Raw genomic sequence first — 20,731 nt, forward strand, 5'->3', positions numbered from 1 at the left:
AGTTTGAGCATCATTTATATTTATCATGCCAATATAATGCTAAATTTTATTTTTTAAAACCCCTCTTGAGACTAATGTCTTACTTTAAGTAGTTAATTGGGATGAAGTCATTTTAAAGATTTCAAGACATGTAGATTAGCAATGATTTGGCATTTTAAATGAATAAAATGAATGAGTATTAAAGAAACTGAATTTTCTTTGACCAAGGTCCATATTTGACTACTTCCCACATAGTTATTTTAAATATTTAAAAGCAAGTGCCTAGTCATTTGGTATATTATTAAATTATAATAATGTATTTCATTTTGTTGTATGCTAGCTTACCAAAAGCAATATTAGAAAATTATAGCTTTATAATTAAATATGGAGGAAGGTATCATTTTACTTAGAATGCTTTTAGAAATTTATTATTCATGGATAATGAATATATCATTAGTCATATTTTTCATAAATTTTACGTTTGGTTATTTTGGATCTGTAAGCATTTGATTAGTGGAAAATGTCAAGTCATTTAAAGTATCTCTCAGAGGATAAGTATTATGGTTCTATTGTACAGAGAAGGTGACTAAGAATCGGAGAGTTCCAAAAATAGTCTAGTCCAAGAGTTATCACTTGGCAGAGGTATGATTTTGGGCCATTTCTATCCATCTCTAAATCAGTGTTCTTCCCATAGTACCAAGATACTATTGCACTTTTTGTATTTTTCCCTAATGGTTTTTTTTAAACAATATTATGATAGCATTGTTAATTTTTAAAAAGTACAGATTTAAAAAACGCTGAAGCATCACAAAAATCTATTCTTCAAAGAAAGCTCATCAATTATCCTGATTGGTGAATTCATACTTTGCTGTTTTCACTTTTTACTGAGGCAATGCATTTGTAGTAACTTATCTAATATAAAGACTGTCAAAATAGACCTTGTAAAGGCATTATAATGGCTTAAATATTTTTAAAAAATATGTACCTGCTGTCAATCTCATAGGCAACACTGTCTCTCTAGGTGAGAAAATCTGAGGCGGTTTTCTTTTTGGAATAAATAATATATGGCTGTTAGTATAGAGATTTTGTAGCTAATCATTTGTGTCATAGCGCATTAGTTCTAAAGTATCATCTTTTAAACTGTTTTTAGATGAAGTAGATTCAGATAATTTGTAATTGATTCTTCTATACCTATTTTTTTGTGAAGGCCCAAAACTAATATATTCACTGCATTTAAGGCTATGGGAAGAGTGACAGGAGGGGGATGGCAGGGAGAGAATCACAAAAGTTACATGCCACCAACATTCAGAAGAGGAAGATAAATCATGTGTAGCAATTTGACCAATCCTTGGCTAGGAAGATACATTATTATTATTCCAGTGAGCCCATATCTAATACTGTTGCTAAGGATTTGATGTCAGATACAACAGTGCCACAGATTAGATGTGTAGCTTTTTGGCTAACCAGAAGATGGGATTGCAGGTAGCTTTGAATGTTGGTAAATCTCCTTATAATTTATTTTATTCTGTCTATATAATCAATTTTAATGTATCCTGAGTACTTCTACTATTTGTTGCTATTTTAGAAGTATTTTATTTTAGACTTAGTCAATAACTTTGTTTTTTGGTATCTGTAAAGTCATTCATTGATTTATCTTGATCACTTTAGAACAGATAAAATCACTGAAATATGCATTTAACTTTTTTGGATTTGGGTGAAAATAGTTGAGACTAGACAAGAATAGTGTGGAATTAAGAAAAAATGAAATGAAAATTCTTTTTAATGCTAATATGGTCATTTGGCATTTTTGTGCGAGCATCCTGAAGTGGTAGTAGAGATATCATCCCTTGGTAAATTTTTTTTTTTTGCTTGAAAGTAATAGTGTTAGATACATAATTAGTTTATATTAATAGGGAAAAAACAGTTTAAGAATACCCTATTATTGGGGTGCCTGAGTGGCTCAATTCGTTAAGTGTCCAGACTCTTGATTTCAGCTCAGGTCTCCATCTCAGGGTTGAGAGTTAAAAAAAAAAAAAAAAAAAAAACCAATAAGAATACCGTTATTCTAACAGTTGTCAGTTGTGTGTGTCAATATATCCCTTTGCTTTTAGTGATACATAGAACATGAAAACCTTATAATAAATCTTGACCTTGCCCTGCATACCAGGTCTATTGAATATATATTCAGCAAATTTGTTTATATAGCTATTTATGAATATTATAGCATTTAATATAAATGATTTAGCAGTTTTTATTTCTCTCTGAGAATGGTTCAGTTGCTTTGAGTTTAAATGGTTATAGCCTGGCAGCAATTTCATTGTCTCATCTTTTTTTTTTTTTTTTTTTTTTGAGGATTTATGTATTTGAGAGAGAGAATGTGTGGGGTTGGGGAGAAGCAGAGGGGGAGAGAGAGAGAGAATATCAATCAGGCTTCATGCGTGGGGCTCAATCCCATGAACCCCAGATCAGGATCTGAGCTGAAATCAAGAGTCAGACACTTAACCAACTGAGCCAACCAGGCACTCATCTTACTCATCTTTGACCAAATATCATAAGTTAAATTGTAAATGTAGCAAGAACATATGGTGTCTTTTTTTTTTAATTGAATTGCTCCAGTTTTTCTAGATTTTTTTTACTATTAAGATATGAGAAGGCAGACAAAATGGGTTTTCTAAATATTTTACCCTCAGCCATGAAACTGGCAGTGAGGTACCAGTATAGTTTGCTCTCTAAGAAAGCTGCAATTATATCTGTATCAAAATTTAATGTGTAATCCTGAACACTCGATGGCCATTAAATTTGAATAATGATTTTATTTAGATTTGAGTTTCCGTTAGGATTTAACAAAACTGAAAGAGTGCATTTTACTTGGGGGCTGGATGTCAGAGAGGGTGCAGAATGCTCCTATAACTTCTTTGGAATATTATGCTAAAACTTAAAGCTATGGCTTATTCTAAGAAGTGCTGATAACATTAGAGATAAAACAGGATTATATCTTATGCAGTTATATCTAATTGCCACATGAATCTAACTTCAGCATGGAAAGTTGGTTATGAAGCCATTTTGAAAATTCAAATTTGTATGCTTTACATATCTCAGTTATGACATAAGCTATTTTCATTTTTGAAAAATAGGGAAAACCAAATCCCTTCCAGCAGTGCAGTGGTGGGGGAGAGGGCTGGGGAAGAGGGAGGTTTTGTCCCCAAGAGTACATTGGTAATGTCAGGAGACATTTTTGGTTGTCACAGATCTTGGGAGTGCTTCAGGCATCTAGTGGGTAGGGGCTAGAGTTGCTGCTAAATATCCTACAAGGCATAGGATAGTCCCCCCAACAGAGAGTAATTCAGCCCAAAGCATCAACCATGCTAAAGTTGAGAAACTTTTTAGTAAGGGGAAAGATCACATATACCTAAAACCTTGTTAATTTTTGGGTTAGTCTCCTAGAAACACAGAAAACTACTAAAATAATAGCTTATAAATAAAAATTGCTTTCTACTGATGCTACAAAAACTTACCATTTTATAGTAATATAAAATTTTATTTGTAAAACAAGTTTATTTTTAAAACTTATGAAAAATACTCATTTAGTCATTTAAAAAATATTTGTTGAGTGTCTACTGTGTGCATTGGTCGCTGATCTAGGTTCTGAGGGTGCAGCAGTGAATAAAACCAAGTTCTTGCATTAAGGAGCTTATATTCTAATTGGAGGAGACAGGCAATAAACACATATATGACAGGCAAAGGAGTATTGTTAAGTATGATTACAGTTGGGTAAGGGATAGAGGTTAATGATTGATAATGTAGTTGGAGAAGGCCTTACTAAAAGTGTCAGCAGTGATACTTGAGCAGAGACCTGGAACTCAAGCAAGTCACTGATATTGGGAGAAAGAGCATTCCAGGGAGAGGAAAGAACCAAAGCCCAGTCCTCCTGAGGCGGGAGCACACTTGATATTTTCAAGGAATGGTAAGAAGGCCAGCCTACCTTGAGTAGAGCAAGTTGGGGAGAAAGTAGGAGGAGCTGAATTGAGAGTAGTGGTAGATGGAATTGGAGGTTGGAGATTTTTTTTTTTAGGATGTTTGGTGGTCGGGACTTTGGAAACTATTGGAGGGGTCTTGAGCAGAGTTACACAAACTCATTTACATTTTAGGAAGAAAACTGATGGGAAGGATATGAAGAATAAATTGGAGGAGGATAAGGATGGCAGCAGTAAGACTAGTTGCGAGACTACTAAAATGTCCAAACATGAAACGATTATGGGAGTGGTGGAAGTGTTGAGAAGTGGTCCATTATAGTTTAAAGAGCTAAAAGACTTGGTGATGATTTTGATGTGGGGTATGAGATCAAATATGACAAGTCGAAAAAAAAATATGACAAGTCGAAGATGATTTCATGGCCTGAACAACTGGAGGAAAAAATATATCACTTACTAAAGTGGAGAAGCCTGGAGGAAGAGTTGATTTTAGGAAGAAGTTAAAGACTTTGGTTTGATGTGTTTACTATGAGATACCTGGATATTGAATATATCTAAGAAGAGATGTTAACTAGACAGATACAGGAATGTGGATTTCAGAGGAGTGGTGTGTACTATAAATTTATGAGCTTTCAGCATAAAGATGGTATTTAGAGTCATGGAATCTGATGGGAGATTTTCTAGGAAGTGTATAGTCTTTTTGTCTTCGAGAGAAGAAAAGAGGTTTAAAGACCAAGCCCAGGGCACTCTTAACTTTTAGAAGGCAGAAAGAGGAGGAGGAATCAGAAAGGTGACTAAGAAGGAGCAGCTAGTGAACCAGAAGGTGAAAGTGAGGGTCAAGAAAGTTGATGGTGTCCTCAGGAGAGGTGATAGCAGTGTACGGTGGAGTGTAAACAAGCAGGGAGTCAAGTGAAAGTATTGGGTGAAGGTAGTAATAGGTAGTGAAATGGTATTTGGGTCGACAGATTGGAGGTGCCACGGATGTTGAGAATTTGTTAGCCTAAGATTTGTTCTTTTTGTTACATTGATAGAGTTCGTTTTCATTGCAATGAATATTGCTATAAATATTCATGGTGCATTTGACCCTTGAATAGTGCAGGGGTTAGGGGAGCTCACCCCTGTGCAGTTGAAAATTCATGTATAACTTTGACTCTCCCAAAACTTCGCTAATAGTCTACTATTGGCTGGCAGCCTTACCAATAACTTAAACAGTTGGTTAACACATATTTAAATACCTGTTATATACTGTATTCTTACAATGAAGTAAGCTAGAGAAAAAAATGTTATTAATAAAAGCATTAGGAAAAGAAAGTACATGTTTAATACAGTAAAAAAAAATCTGGATATAAGTAGACTGGTGGTGGTGAAGCTGGTGGTATTCAGAGGTCAACTGTGTTTCATTTAATATAAGACAATTTATCCAATCTACTGACGGACATTTGAATTGTTTCCAGTTTGGGGCTATTATAGTTAATGTTGCCAGAAAGCATCATTGTTCATGTCTCTTGCTGTATATGTGCATGAGTTTCACTGGGACTTAAAGCTAGAAGTTATAGTGTTCAAAGTATATATCTATGTTCCTTTACATACTGTTCACAGTTTTCCAAAGTGGTCCTACAAATTTAAATCCTCCACTAGTAGAGGATATAGGTTCAGAGTACTTTACAAAGTTAGCCATTTTGCTGGAGATGAGCAGTACTTGACTTTGTTCTCATTTGCATTTCTCCAATGACTAATGGTATTGAACCCCTTTTCATATGTTTACTGACCAAATGAATAGCCTATTTCATATAGTGAGCCTATGTTAAGTATTTTGCCTATTTGGTGGTTAGAGAGGCGTTGACTTTTTTTTTTTTGTAATTGTAGAGTGTTTTAGATTTGAGTTCTTTTTTGAGTACGTGTGTTGTAAATATCTTTTCTCTAGCTTACCTTTTCAGTGTTGATATTTTTTGATGAACAGAAGTTTTTGATTTTCATGTACTCCAACTTACAATCTTTTCCTTTTCAGTTAGTGCTTTTTAGGTTCAACGTAAGAAGTCTTTTTCTATCCCCAGATCATCAATATAATTCTCCTGTATTGCCTTCCAAGTATTATATTTTTTACATTTCCACCTGGAATTGATTTTTATGTTTCTCATGCGGTATGAGTCAGGGTTTCATTTTTTTCATAGGTGGATAGCCAATTGATTTAGCACCATTTATTAAAAAGATAATTCTTTCCACTTTGCCCTGCAGTGCCATCTTTGTCATAAAACAAGTAGTGTATGTGTGTATCTGTTTCTGGTTCTTTGCTAGTCCATTGGTCTGTTTGTCTATCCTTGTGGTTGTACCATGCTGTCATAACCATAGTTAGATAACAAATCTTATTATCCGGTGGAGACTCTTTTTTTTTTTTTCATTATTTTTTGCTCCTTCGGGAGCCTTTTTAGACATTTTCTCCACTTCCTTCAATGAAATTAAATACTAAGTAATAGAGTTTTGTCAGGTAGGATTAATTTGTGTTTGGGCACAAAACTGTTGAAATGGGTGATTCTCCCCCCTGCCACCTCTGCCCGAAGAACAAATTTTCTCCCTCTTAGGAGCCATATAACCTGTATTGAGAATGCATGTAGTAAACCAACCCTCTCACTTTTTTCTTTTTATATAGGAGTGATATGATATTCGCTGTGGTTTTTCTGTTTGTTTCAATGAAATTTAGAAACAGCTTACTTAGTAATTTGTACAAATTGAAACAAAGTAAAAGTAAAAAACAACAAAACCAAAAAACCCTCTGCCACCAGTACACTATGCGCTCTCCTGGTGGGGGATTTTTATTGGGATTGTATTAATTTTATAATCAGTTTGGATAGTTGATATCTTTAACAGTACTGAGTTTCCTGATCATAAGCATAGTATAGCTCCAAGAAGAAAACTGCTTCAGGAAGAAATTGGAAACAGGAGTTCTATCACCCTAAGTGAGTAGTTAAAACTTTTGCAAAGAATATTCATAGATTTACCAGTAAGGTCTAGTCTAATCAAATATGAAAGGAAACAAGAACTCTAGTCTTATAAAACTCTTTTAAAAGAAAAAGAGGGAACTCTCCCCATATATGTACATATATGTGTACTATATGTTGAATACATCTTATCAAAGATAAGAAAGCAAATTGTAGCCTAGACTGATTATGAACATAAACAACTTCTACACAAAATAGTAGCAAACTGAATATATATTATATATACATAATCAGCTTGATCAGATTGAGTGTATCTTAGAAATGAAAGGTAGTTTTTATATTAGAAAATCAGTATTTTTATCACATTAACAGATTAGAATTAAAATCATATGTATTCAGACAACCCTTTAGACAATTAAATTAATAGCAAAACTTTTTAAATAGAATCAAGAAACAGGAAGTTCCTGAATTAAATATGGTCAAAAAAGTACAAGATGTCTGGGGGAAAGATATGAAGCTGAATGGAGAGAGAGAGAGAGAGAGAGAGAGTCTTGATTATGTGTTATAATTTGAAAAACTAATTTTAAAATTCTGATGGAAATACAGATTATCTAGAATGACTGAGGCATTCTTGAAAAAGAACAAGAGGGGTGGCATGGCCCATTAGGTATGGAGATTTAGTAGAAAGACATAGTAACTAAAGTGTAAGTCACTGGTATAGGGATAAACAAATTCAGACCCCTATGTTTCAGTGCACAAAAAGAATAAACATCAATTTCAGGTGGATTAGTGACCTAAATATGAAAGGCAAAACTATAAAGCTTTTAAAGGCTTTGAATGATAATAGACGAATAAATCATTATTACCTCAAGGCTTCTTTTTTTTTAAGATTTTATTTATTTATTCATGAGAGAGAGAAAGAGAAAGGCAGAGACACAGGCAGAGGGAGAAGCAGGCTCCATGCAGGGAGCTTGACATGGGAGTCATCGTGGATCTCCAGGATCACACCCTGGGCTGAAGGTGGCGCTAAACCGCTGAGCCACCCAGGCTGCCCCTACCCAGGCTTCTTAAACAGGAAATAAAAAGCATTGAAGGAAAAGATTGATAAATTGGTTTACATTAAATTGAAGCACTTGGAGTTATCAAAATATGCCATAAAGAAAGTGAAAAGGTAGATTCAGAGTAGAAGAGGGTATTTGCAATATACAAGTAAAACATGGTAGTATCCAAATGGTATGAAGAATGAATTAGTAATCTTTGCCTTCAGGGTAGAGGTGAGGGAGAGAATATGATAGCAAAGGAATGTACAGATGAAAGCTCTGTGTGGTTTCAGATGTTCTCATTCTTGAGCGAGTGGTGTTATTTTTCCCTAAAATGAACTTACATCTTATGCGTTTTCTGGATATAAAGACATTTCTTAACAACAACAAAAAAAAGAAATGGGAAAATGAAAATGATAAAGATATATCTTTATTATAGCAGTTTGCTAGGGCTTCCATAACAAATTATTAGAGACTGGAAGGCTTAAACAACAAATTCATTTTCTCAACAGTTTTGGAGGCTGGAAGTCGAAGAGCAAGAAGTCAGCAGGTTGGGTTTCTCTGGATGCCTCTGTCCTTGGCTTGCAGATGGACCACCTTGTCGCTGTGTCCTCACATGAGGACATCTGTGCTTGAGCATCCCTGGTGTCTGTGTTTTTTAATTTACTCTTATAGGGCTACCAGTCAGATTGAGTTAGTGCCCACCCTAAAGGACTTGTTTTAAACCCTTCCCCTCTTTAAAGGCTCTGTCTCCAAATGTGATCACATTCTAGGGTCCTAGGAATTAAGTTTTTAACATCTAGATTTGGGGGGAGACACATTCAGCTACAACACTGATAATGTAGTAAAGATCTTGAATAGTAAACGGGTTCTTGTGATTTGGATAAAGTTTCCCAGGCCAATTTTTAGATCCCAGAATTGCTTCATGAAAAAAAATTAAAATAAAGCAAGGATGTTGTGATCTGAAGAACTGTGCTAAGTGACCAAGATAATGTGCTAAAAAAGGGTTTCTCAAGGTATTTTACTGTCTTACACAAATACTCTTAAATATAAGTATGAAACCAAGTGAATAAATGTAATATTAGAATTAGATCTTTTAGTCTCATCATCCCCAAGATTTATAAATCCTAGTTGACAAAATTTTTTAAAAAGCTTTTCATTGGGAGAAGAGAAGATGCATTTTATTTGGTCAAATATGGTATTTTTATTACACTCCACTCTACTATAACACCATATGTGCATTTCTGAAATTCACCCTTCTATGCAAAATTATGCAGTGAAAACCACAGGGCTTATGGGAAGATGGAGGCACAACACTCAGAAACTTTGTCAGTGACTCTCAAAAGGATCAGAAGACTCTCGAAAGGATCAGAACCTAATAAAATCAACAACTTGGTTTCACACGTTAAATAGTTAAGAAATGCATACATAATACTATACTGGACTTGACACTTTACCTTAAAAGAGACCTGCCATGTAGTAGTGGAAGTGGGTATCAGACAGGTTGCAGTAAGTGACTTACTCGGAAGCAATGGAAGGAGAGCCATCTGAAATCTGAGGGAAAATTATAATAGCAGTTGTGGCAGAGTGTGACTCATAATACAGACAATGAATTATGGTAGCCAGTAGGTGTTCAGATGTGTGCACGTGTTATGTGTATTCCCATGTACCTTCGTTTAGCAGGGTGTGGTTTTCCAAAATCATGTAGGGTTTCTTGCAGTTAAAAATCACACATAAGTAAATGGAATTCTTGCTACGCTCAAGCTGTTGTTTCACATACTGACCATGTTGGAACACTTTCGTGTTTTCAAGCAGCATTATAGCAGAATTTACTGCACTTAATTTCTTATACATGGCTCCATTTTTTTATTTTAGCATGTTTTGTAAGGACTCTGCGTTAGGCTCTTTTCACTGAGCTTTTGAACTGACTGCCAGAATTTGACTGCTAAACAGCATCATGAGTGTCTTGGTGAATTTTAAGTTTTTCTAGACTAACGAATTGAGTGGTTTGGGTGTAGACTCAGATTTCTGCTTGAGTCTGGTGGGTGGTCACTGTGATACACAGAAAGGCACCAGTTCTTTTGTTTCAAGCAAACTCATTATGTTCAGTGACCTCCCTATTTTTGATGTTGTCAGGAAGATATCTTTAAGTCTTAACCTGAATTAGTGTTTAAAAAGCATACGGGTGGTTATATTTTGGGGGTCCTTCCCATTCATTTGTTGCTTCTGTTCACTGTGGAAGTATTATTCCAGAGCTTAGCAGCAGTAGGTTTCCAGAACTCTCTCTCACTCTTCTGGTGTCTCTGCTTGGTAACAGAGGAAATGAAATGCTTCTTGTTTTCGTTTTTACACCACTTTCTTGGGTTCACTTTCAAGAGACTCGTTTTTATGCCTTGAGCCAGGAAATCAGCTTTCCCTCAGAGCATTTACATTTCTCCTCCTTGCTTGGTGTTTCTACAGTCCTCTGCATGCATCCCTGTTAGAGAGCATATATCTTGTTGTTTTGAGTTTCAAAAAATTGGGTTCTCTCTCGAAATAAACTGCAGCTTTTTCAGGGCATAGATCATATCTTTCTCATTCTTACTTTTCTGTTACATAGCACAGTGCTTGGTGGTGATGGTTGAGTGGATGGATAGTTGAATGGGTGAAGAAGGCTTAAAGAGAGCTGGTCCACATGATCCTATCATTTATGTTTCCCCCTCATTTTGACTAAGTGACGTATCTCTAGGTGTCTTGATCACTTGATCTTTAATACTATGAGTCAGGCTTATACATTCAAACTCTCTAGAAGTATAATAATAAAATTTCCTTTTGTGTAACCAAAGATTGTGCACTGTATGGTTTTTTTTTTGTTTGGTTTGGTTTGGTTTTTTTCTGGAAACAGTAAATAAGCTTGGCTAATTTGGAACTTTAGGATTGAGGCTTTTTGATACAAGAGTAGTAAAAATCCTATTTTTTGGCTTGCTACTATGAATTAAAAACACTTATTTTTGAAATTTTCTAATATTTATGTATTGATTAAGTGGAATAAACTTAAAAGGGGGAGAGTATTTTTTTAAGATAAGGGAGCAATGTTAATGGGTTAATTCTTGACTGTTTTGAAATTTTAAGTAACTTCTCAATTTGTCTTAAGTCTTTTTTTCTCTCTTCTTATAGGACCTCTTTGTTGTTAGGCATGAATTGGCCATAATGAGACTAGCTGCCTTTATGGGCATCACTATGTTAGTTGGAATAACTGGACTTTTTTATACTCAGCTAATTGGCATCATCACAGTAAGTATGTTTTTTCAATGTAATGTATTTATGAACATATTCCCTAATTATGAACTTAATTCTAAGAAGTGACAAAAAGTTTATAAATTAAAGGAGAAAATTACCCATAGCTATTTATATATTTTCATTTTCATATGCCTATGTAATTTTAAAGTAGTTACAATAGGTGTATAGAATATATATATACAATTATACAATTTTGTATCCTGCTTTTAAAAATTAGCATATTTTTATATGACTACAGACTCCATGTTTATAGTTTTTAATAGTTGGATATACTCTGTTTAGTGACTCAACTATATTTTAATTAACACTTTTCCTGTTGATCAGCATCTAATGTGTAATATTTTTTTCTATATTACAAATTACACTACTTTGAACATCTCGTTTTCCTCTTTAAACTATTTAAGGTAAATTCCAAAAAGTGGAGTTGCTGGTAGAAACATTTTATTAGTAATTAAGTCTTATTTATTTTTTGCGTATATTTATTAGTCAAATGGGATTTATCAAACAGAGAAGTTCAAAAAGTGAGAAAAATTATATTGAGTAATGATTTAAAAGTTTGGTAATACACTGCATTGTAGAAGATGTAGGTTAAGGTTTTCTTATACATTGTTGATAGAGGGTAAATTAGCATAACCTTTTGGAAAGGTGAATTGTCAGTGTGTATCAAACATTAAAATGCACAGTCCTTTTGATCAATCTCTACACATTTATTTTGCAGAAACTATTGACATATGTATAAATAAATATGTATGTAAGAAATGATCTCCATTGTTATGTATAGCAAATGTATATGTAAACTTAAGTGTTTACCAGAATATGTTCAGTGAAAACAATGTATAGTAAGAAAAAAAAATGTATCAAAACTTTCTATAAAGTAACAGTAATCAAAAAGGCGTGGTACTGGCACAAGGGTACATACATATATATATATATATATAAAAGACATAGAATTGAAACTCTAGAGGTATTTGTATATAAATATGGTCAACTGATTTTCAACAGGAGCGCCCAAACTATTCAATGGGGTAAAGAAAAGTCTAATAAATGCTGCTGGGATAACTAAATATACACATGCAAAAGAATAAAGTTGACCCTTGCCTCAAACCATAATACATAAATTAACTCAAAATGGATTTTAGACCTAAATGTAGGATCTAAGATTATAGAACTCCTAGAAGAGGGATCCCGGGGTGGCGCAGCGGTTTAGCGCCTGCCTTTGGCCCAGGAGCGATCCTGGAGACACGGGATCGAATCCCACGTCGGGCTCCCCGTGCATGGAGCCTGCTTCTCCCTCTGCCTATGTCTCTGCCTCTCTCTCTCTCTCTCTCTGTGACTATCATAAATAAATAAAAATAAAAGAAAAACATTAAAAAAAAAAGAACTCCTAGAAGAAAACATAGGAGTAAATTTTGGAATAGGATATAGTGTTTCAGATATGACTCCCAAAGTGCAAACAACCAAGAAAAAAATATAGTTAAATAAAAGTGTAGACTTTTGTGCTTCAAAGGACACTATCCAGAACGTGAAAAGGTGGCTCTTGGAATGGGAGAAAATATTTGTAAATCATGTATGTGATAAGGGGTTTTTTATATCTAGGATAGAGAACTCCTGTAACTCAATAATAAAAGGACAGCTTAATTAAAACATGGTCAAAGAATCTGAATGGATATTTGTTCAAAGAGGTCATATCAATGGACAAAAAATACATGAAAAGATGCTCTATAACACTGGTCATCAGAGAAATGAAAATCAAAACCATTATGAGGTACCACTTCACACACACTATGATGGCTGTATGAAAAAAAGATAGTAGCAAAAGTTGGTAAGGATGTAGAGGAATCAGAATCCTCACACACTGTTAGGGGGCATGTTAAACAGTGCAGACAACAGTTTGGCAGTTCTTTAAAAAGTTAAACACAGAATCATCACTTCATTCAGCAGTTCCACTCCTAGGTGTCTACTCCAGAGAAATGAAACGTGTGTTCACATGGAAAAATACATGAACATTTATAGCAATGTTGTTCATACATAATAGCCCCAAACTGAGAGTAATCCAGATATCTGTTAGCTGATGAATGGATATACAAAATGTGGACTATCCATACAATGGACATTATTCTGCCTTAAAAAGAAGTCCTGATGCATGCTACCACATGGATGAACCTTGAAAACATTATGCTAAGTGAAAGAGACTAGTCATAAGAGGTCTTGCCTTTGTGTAATTCCATTTATATGAAATGTCGAGAATAGGCAAGTCTGTAGAGACAGAAAGGAGATTAATGGTTAACTAGGAGTGGAGAGCTAGGGGGACTGGAGGTGATGGCTAAAGGGTATTGGGTTTCTTGTATGAGGTGCTGAACATATTTGGTAATGGTTGAATGACTGTGAACATACTAAAAAAACCATCAAAATGTGCACTTTAAATGTGTGAATTGTATAGTATATCAATTATATGACAATATAGCTCTTAACAAAGTGACTATTTCTCTCATAAGTTAGGTGTTAATTTTACTCATTTTATTTTCATTCATTTTGCATATAATTTGTCAGTGTCCTATTTCTTAATGTGTTCTTTCCTCTTATTGATCAGTAAGAAATGTTAATAACAATGCTAACTTTCAGAAAAAAAGAAATATGCAGGAAATAGCTGTGTGTGTCTCTCTGTCCTTCTATCTGTATTCAGACTACCCCTGGAAAGGCACATTAGATATAGGTAGTGGTAACCAGCCTCTGAATAGAACAGAAAGAATAGTCAGAAATGGAGGGAAAACATATTTCCTGTATAACCTGTGTTTGCATACTTTATAAGGTACTCATAACCTTTGCTCCCCAGGTTTTATAGGAAAAATACTAAACACACAGGAAATTTTGAAGAATTTTACATGTGGGTGGGTGAATATCCAGCCACAATGGACATAGTAGAATAATTATCTCATGTCAAACTATCAGTCTATATTATCTTTTGATATACATATCAAAATAAATTGCATCAAATTGTTCACCATGCAAATCATTAACTAGAGCTCGATGCTTGTTTGCATTTTTTTCCTTTGAGGCAAAATTTCCTACAGTGAAGAGCATACATTTAAGTGTTCCTATTGGATGAGCAATGTACCCCAAAACTTTTCATAACATAGAATATTACCATCACCTCAGAAAGTTTCCTCATGCCTCATGGCAATAAATCTGCCTCCTCCGCAGAGGCACTACTGATCTGATTTTTCCCCACCATAGATTAGTACTGGTTGTAGAATTTCATGTGTGTCATTTATGTAAGTTTTTCACTCAATATAATCTTTTTTGATCTGTGTTGTTGCATGTATTGATGATTACTTATCATTGCTGAGTAGTATTGCACTGTATGACTGTGCCACAATTATTTACTTTGTTGATAGAAGGCTGGCTCGATTCCAGCTTGGACAATTGTGAATAAACCTACTATGAACATTTTTGTTCTGGTCTTTTTTTATGTATTAACATGTTTTCATTTTCTTGGGGCAATATCTAGGACAAGAATTGCTTTGTCACTTAAGAAAAGTTTATCTTTTATTTCATAAGCAACTGCCAGATCTTTTTCCCAAGAGACCGTACCATTTGTACTCTCACCAACGATGTATGAGAATTCTAGTTGCTCCACATTCTTGTCAACATTTGTTGTTGTCAGCCTTTAATTGCAACTCCTGAGGTCGGTTTTTTTAGCATCTTGTTTTAATTTCTGTTTCCCTGATGACTCGTGATACTGAACACTTCTTCATGTGCTTATTTGCTGTTCATCGATTGTATAATGTCTGTTTAAATTACTTTTATTGTTAATCAGCTTGAAATATTTTTTAATATCATGATTTCTCGAATGATGATGAATAACATGGTTTTAATAACAGTAGTGAAGATGAAAGTAGGTCTTTGCCTCTTTTCTCTACTTTTATACTAATTCATAATTGTTTTATAGTCTATCTTTAAGTTATGTCAGAATTGCTAGATTATACTCACATTTTGAATTTTCACTTTTGCAGTTGCCAAGATCATTGGTAGAGGTTTATATCCCCTGAAATGATAATTCTCAGATTTTTTTTTTCAGTTTCTAATGATGAATGGCTGGAAATGGACATTTGGGATGTTGCTGCTAAGAGTGCAAGTTACTTATAAGGGTCATTGGGTTTATAGCTGGGGGCAACAGTTTCCTTCTTACCCAGCAGCCCCAGAAGCTTCAGAGAAGGAAGTTTGGCAGCAAAGTCTTCAAAAATCTTTCAAGAATCTCCACTCTAAAATTTTAGTGTTCACTTTTGAATTGGCCATAAAGTTATTTTTTGCATTTGTTGCTTTTTAAAGGATGAAGAATATCAGATTACTTATTGAATTTGTTGGTTTTTAAAGGATATATGATATCAGATTTTATTCTGACTCTATTCTGTATTACCAACATGTTAATATTTTCCAAATTGCATGATTTTTTCTTTTGCTATAATACTGAACAGCACTTCATTGTCTTAAGATGGGGAGTTTGGGTTCTGATGTTGTGCTATTTCTAAAACTAAGTAGAAACCACATTTGTTATATAATGCTTTCTCCAAAAGTTTCATTTCTTTCTGTGTACATATAGTGCCCTCTCAGAATACTCTACTAAACAGTTCTGATATCTGTAGAAATTATACATTTGTGAAACATTCAAAAAAAGAGTGCAGTGTTAAGATATATATTTGTTAGTCCAGTGTTTACCCACTCTACCTCCTATTGAATCTAAGTACTTTGGACATTTACAGTAAATTTCAATTCCATTTTCTGGGCTTTCATATTGAGCTTCTAGCATCACTCTTTTGGGATTAAAAACAAAATTTCTTTTATGGTTTCCAGAATGTACTCCTCCTCACATTGATTTAAGGCTCTTTAAGGTTTAATTATTTAAAGTTGTTAAACCTCAGTATTAATTTTAAATCTAATGAATTATTAGCATTTAAGTAAAATAATTTAATATTTTAATTAAAATTAAAAATACAGAGATTTTGCTTTTTAAAAATACAGTATGCTTGCTGTTTCATTTTATGAAAAAATTAGTACTACCCACAGGAAATTTCACACCTGGGAGTGTTTTTGTCATAATTTGAATCCAAGCATCTCTCACAATGTGAAAGAAGTGATGAATTTGTTAGGTAGCTTACGAAAGAAAAGGAGAAGGAATCACAGTAAATTTAATCCTTCCACTGACGTCTTCCTCCTTCCCCTATTCCTGCATTCCAAAGACCAGGAGGCATTTTGGGAAAACACTGGTAGGAGTATTATTTCATTATATAAACTGTATCATTACATAACTAGAATATAGGCTTATTAGACAACAAATAGGCAAAACAAATGCTGTCCTTTTTAGATTTAGATTGAGGTTTTGAGGAAGCAGCACATCCGTTTTCAGTAATTTTTTCCTTATTCTTGGAATAAATAAATAATTTCTGTCCATGTGATAGAGAAGATCCTGTCTTCTTATTAATAGTAGAAGGTAACAGGATAATTACAATAATGATTATCTGATGTCATTTTAGATTTAGCAAGAGCAGATTATCTGTGACCCAGATAAAATAACTAGAAATTAAATTTAAAAACAGTGGATTTCTAATCTCATTTCCAAGGTTAAAAGATCTCAACACAAACAGATGTTTCTGTGCAATAGACTATCTTAAACCCAATTTTAGAGGATTTACCTTTGATTATTTTTAGATTTAATTTTAGACATGTTTAAAGATATGTTTGTGCATATTTACTAAAATTAATATTGAAGTTAAAATGTTTTCAGAGCAATCTGCTTTGAAGCATTCTTTATTTAGGGAGCAGATTATTCTAATTATTCCTTACTTAGTCTGTTTAGCCTTTTTGTTTCTGTTTCCGAAATGGATAGTGATGTTGTTATTAATGTAATTGATGTTGTCAGAATTTCTTATTGAGCAGTAGTTCACACACAGCCAAGAATAATGTCCATTCTGATGAGCACCAGTACTCATAGTGCTGGATGATTGTATTAGTCATGTTTTCAGTCACTGGGCTTGGGGAGAGTTCATCAAGAAGCGCTCTAACAGCTGGTACAGCGCCTTCTGGTGAGGTTCTGACAGTGAGCTATTGTGTACCATGACACTGCTCTGACAGTTTATCTAAATTTTGTATACAAGCATTTTTGTTTCCTGGGCACCGTGGAGTTTATATAATAGCTTAAGCTTTTGATGGCGCCTCTGGAGCAGAGTGCTTTTCTCAGTTGTGGTGAGGTTGAGGGCAGGATGGGGAAGATGTATTTAGCTGTGGTTTTGAGCTTTAAATTCTCAAAGAAAAAAATTGAGCTTTTGCTCAGTTAGTCTCCCAGGTACTGTTGTTGGACTCTACTTGAATTACTAAAAAGATAGCTTGCAGTAAAGCTTTTCAAATTAAAAGGGGGAAAGTGCTCCCTCCTCCCCACATCCTGATTCATGATTACTTAAATGCAGAAAGAATCACAAATGCAGGGGTGACTTAACTTTAACTTGGTTATTTTATACAATGAAAATTATCTTATGTTCAAAATGTTCAGTTAGTTTAAATTAGATTATCCACTGAATGGCATTCTCATTAATCAGACAATTAGTGGACTTACCTGCCTTTTAATATATACCCAGAAATGTAGCCCCGAGATTATTAATCCTTATAATTAAATTTTGCCAAGTATGCCACTGAATCAGTGTGGTGAATAGCATCATTCAGTATAGTCTCTGTACAAATTATGTTTGGTTTACTCAACTACAGATCAGCATTGCAAATATGGAAATCATGGCTAATTATGCTGAACTCAGCTTACTTAACATTTTTATAAAGGGCATTCTGTATAACATTTTGTTTTCTATTCTGAATTATATTTTTTGTTTAATAAAAACAAAATATTTCTAATAGAATCTTCTAGTTGTAATATTATCTGAAATATCTTCTTAGTGGGTTTTAAAAACCTAGAAAAATCATGAGAATTAAAAATGCCATTTCTTATATGCTTTTAATATTATACACAAGTATTGGCTAATTAATATTTCTTTGAACTTTGAATATATAGAGAACTTTATAGAACCTAGGTTCTCCCTTGCCAAAGAATTGGTTTAAATACATACTAAGTGACATTGCATAATAGTAATACAGAAGCATTCTTTTAAAAAATGCCTCTAGGATCAAAGTTATTATGTGTGGAATTGTATTGCTCTTTAGCATAAACACGTTCCTCTGTGAAAAGTATATTTGTGTTGTGTCATCTCTCTGGCTCAGTGTCAGTCTTCTTGTATTTCTGATAAAATTTCAAGTAATTAACAACTATCTAAAACTATTTCTAGAAGTTCTTCCATAGGAATAGTGCATTTTAATTTTCTCAAAGCATTATTAATTACTTGAGTGATTAAGCTTGAGTGGTTGAGCTTTTTGGTAAAGAAGCTAAACATTTATGAGTTTTCATTTTACTTGAATTTTTACCCATTCATTTTCTCATGTTCTGAATCTACATGAATTTTTGATCTGACTTTAAAATATTACCGTAGGATTGGAGGAAGCACTGAATCCTGTATTTATAGTTAACTTGTAGATCTTTCCCACAATGATTCCTGTGCTTCTGTCTGTCACATTTTGTTAATATTTTTGTTACTCCCTAAATCTCAGGCAGAGAAGCACATTAACCAATCTTACTTACCAGTATACTGGTAACCAGAAATCTTAATTGAAAGTATAATGTTGTATTAAAAATGTAAGAGTTGTTGACCTGGAGTTTTGATTGTGAACATAGTTTCCAGCTGTTCCAAATATTTAGCCTAAGGCTTTCTTAAACAATATGTTATTTTATGTAACCATTCTGTCATTCTCTGTGTATTACAAATTATCTTGTCTACTTGACTGCTTTCACTGACTATAAGCTCCTTGATTCTAAGGAGTGTGGTATAATATGTCCTTAGTATATTTTTGATAGATGGATAAATGAGTAAATGAATCATGGTTTATGTACATAGTATTTATTTTTTCAACTGGATTGTAAGCCCCTTGTGGACATTGGATTATCTGTGTAGTCTCCCATAGTTCCTGTTATTTTATCTTTCATTATACAATCCACTTTTTAAAAATTATATTCTAATGTAATTGAGATATTATATCTCTCAGCCCTCTCAAAAAGAGTATAGTATATCAATAAATATCAATAAAAAGTATAGTAGGCAATATCTAGTAAAAAGTAGGGCTACCATTTATTGAGGGGTTATTAAGGGCTCTAACATATATTAACTCATTTAATGCCTACAAAAGCTAAGAGTAAGGAATTATTTGAAAATTGAGATACAGAGTTTTAGTAACTTTCCTAAGGTTTTAACACAGCCAGAAAGTGGCTTGATGAAGAGAAGTACAGGAATTATTTTGGAAAGAGATTTTCAGTGACTATTCATGTAAGATCTGCTGCCTTTTCACTTTGATTCCATGACTGATTAAATGTTTATATGAACTTCAGATCTGTAATAAAAGATACAGCTTTAATAAAAGATACAGGCCCTCTGTTGGAGATAGATGCTTAAAGAACTGATTATTTCAAATGAGGAATATAGTGAGTTATGGCTTCAAAGGAGGAGAGAGAGCTATGATTAACAGGAAATATTCTCTCTTTGGATTGCAACGAAAAAAAAATAAGGAATCATGCTATTTCTGTCCATGTTCAGTGAGTTTAGTGCTACAGGCATATATTGAGTATCCACTCGGAAGAGTTTTGCTGCTAGGTGCCATGGAAGATATAAAGCTGCTGTCCATACATGGATAAGAGGTGCTAGGAAGTCAAGCAAAAGTCTATTTTAGAATTAATAGACATTAGTGATAGATAAAACAGATATATAATCTCTCATGAATAAAGTTCCTGAGCAGTTTTTTAAACTCCAGATTAAATCAACAGAATCATTGAATTAGGTATGTGCAATAAAGTAAGAATAAAGAGTGTAGGCAATCATTGAGGTTAGAGTGAGTTGTCTTAATGTCTTTGTGATAGAATGCTCTTAAATTGCATCAAGTTTTCAGTTTGGCAGGTCTAGAAACTCCACTTTGAACACGTTTCCAGAGTTAGGCCCAGAGGCAATGATGTTTATTACTTCAAAAGTGATAGTCATATAAACCAGATTGACTGTTTATTCCCTTCTATGCAGTCGTCAGGTGTGCCAAAGTACTCTCCAGCACATTCTTTCTCCTGTACAACAACGTATATGGCAGTGTTGCTTGGTGAAAATGAACTCAAAACAGGATGAGTCAGTTGGATGGATTGTATCATCAAGCTGTCTATTCCAGGAGGGCCAGATTCTTAGGACTGTTAACCAGGAAATGTCTGGTGATAAATTCTTGCTCTCTGGCCCCCAATCCTCCTAATTTTTCTAACAAACAATAAATACTTCCCTCTCACTTTCTGTTAGGAACTACTCCGCTCTCCTCCATTTCCAAATATAATCTTATCAGATAGGATATTTTAACTTACTTTCTTAGACTGAATCTGAAAGATATTTTTTTTTGTAAGATTTATTTA

General features: G+C 33.9%; 1 protein-coding gene across 8 annotated transcripts in view; it reads left to right on the forward strand.

Moving 5' to 3' along the window:
- The window catches only part of ZDHHC21 (zDHHC palmitoyltransferase 21), a 63,925-nt gene that overhangs the window by 35,412 nt on the left and 7,782 nt on the right, over nucleotides 1-20,731 (forward strand). For 6 of the 8 annotated variants that reach the window (XM_072728255.1, XM_072728251.1, XM_072728250.1 and 3 more), the window contains exon 7: nucleotides 11,083-11,199. In XM_072728255.1, coding sequence (XP_072584356.1) covers nucleotides 11,083-11,199 — 117 coding nt within the window. Of the gene's footprint in view, nucleotides 1-11,082; nucleotides 11,200-15,283; nucleotides 19,733-20,731 lie in introns of those variants that run through there. The other 2 variants (XM_072728248.1, XM_072728252.1) reach the window with 2 other exon arrangements.

This window comes from Vulpes vulpes, chromosome 12, assembly GCF_048418805.1.
Source record: "Vulpes vulpes isolate BD-2025 chromosome 12, VulVul3, whole genome shotgun sequence".
NCBI lineage: Eukaryota > Metazoa > Chordata > Mammalia > Carnivora > Canidae > Vulpes > Vulpes vulpes.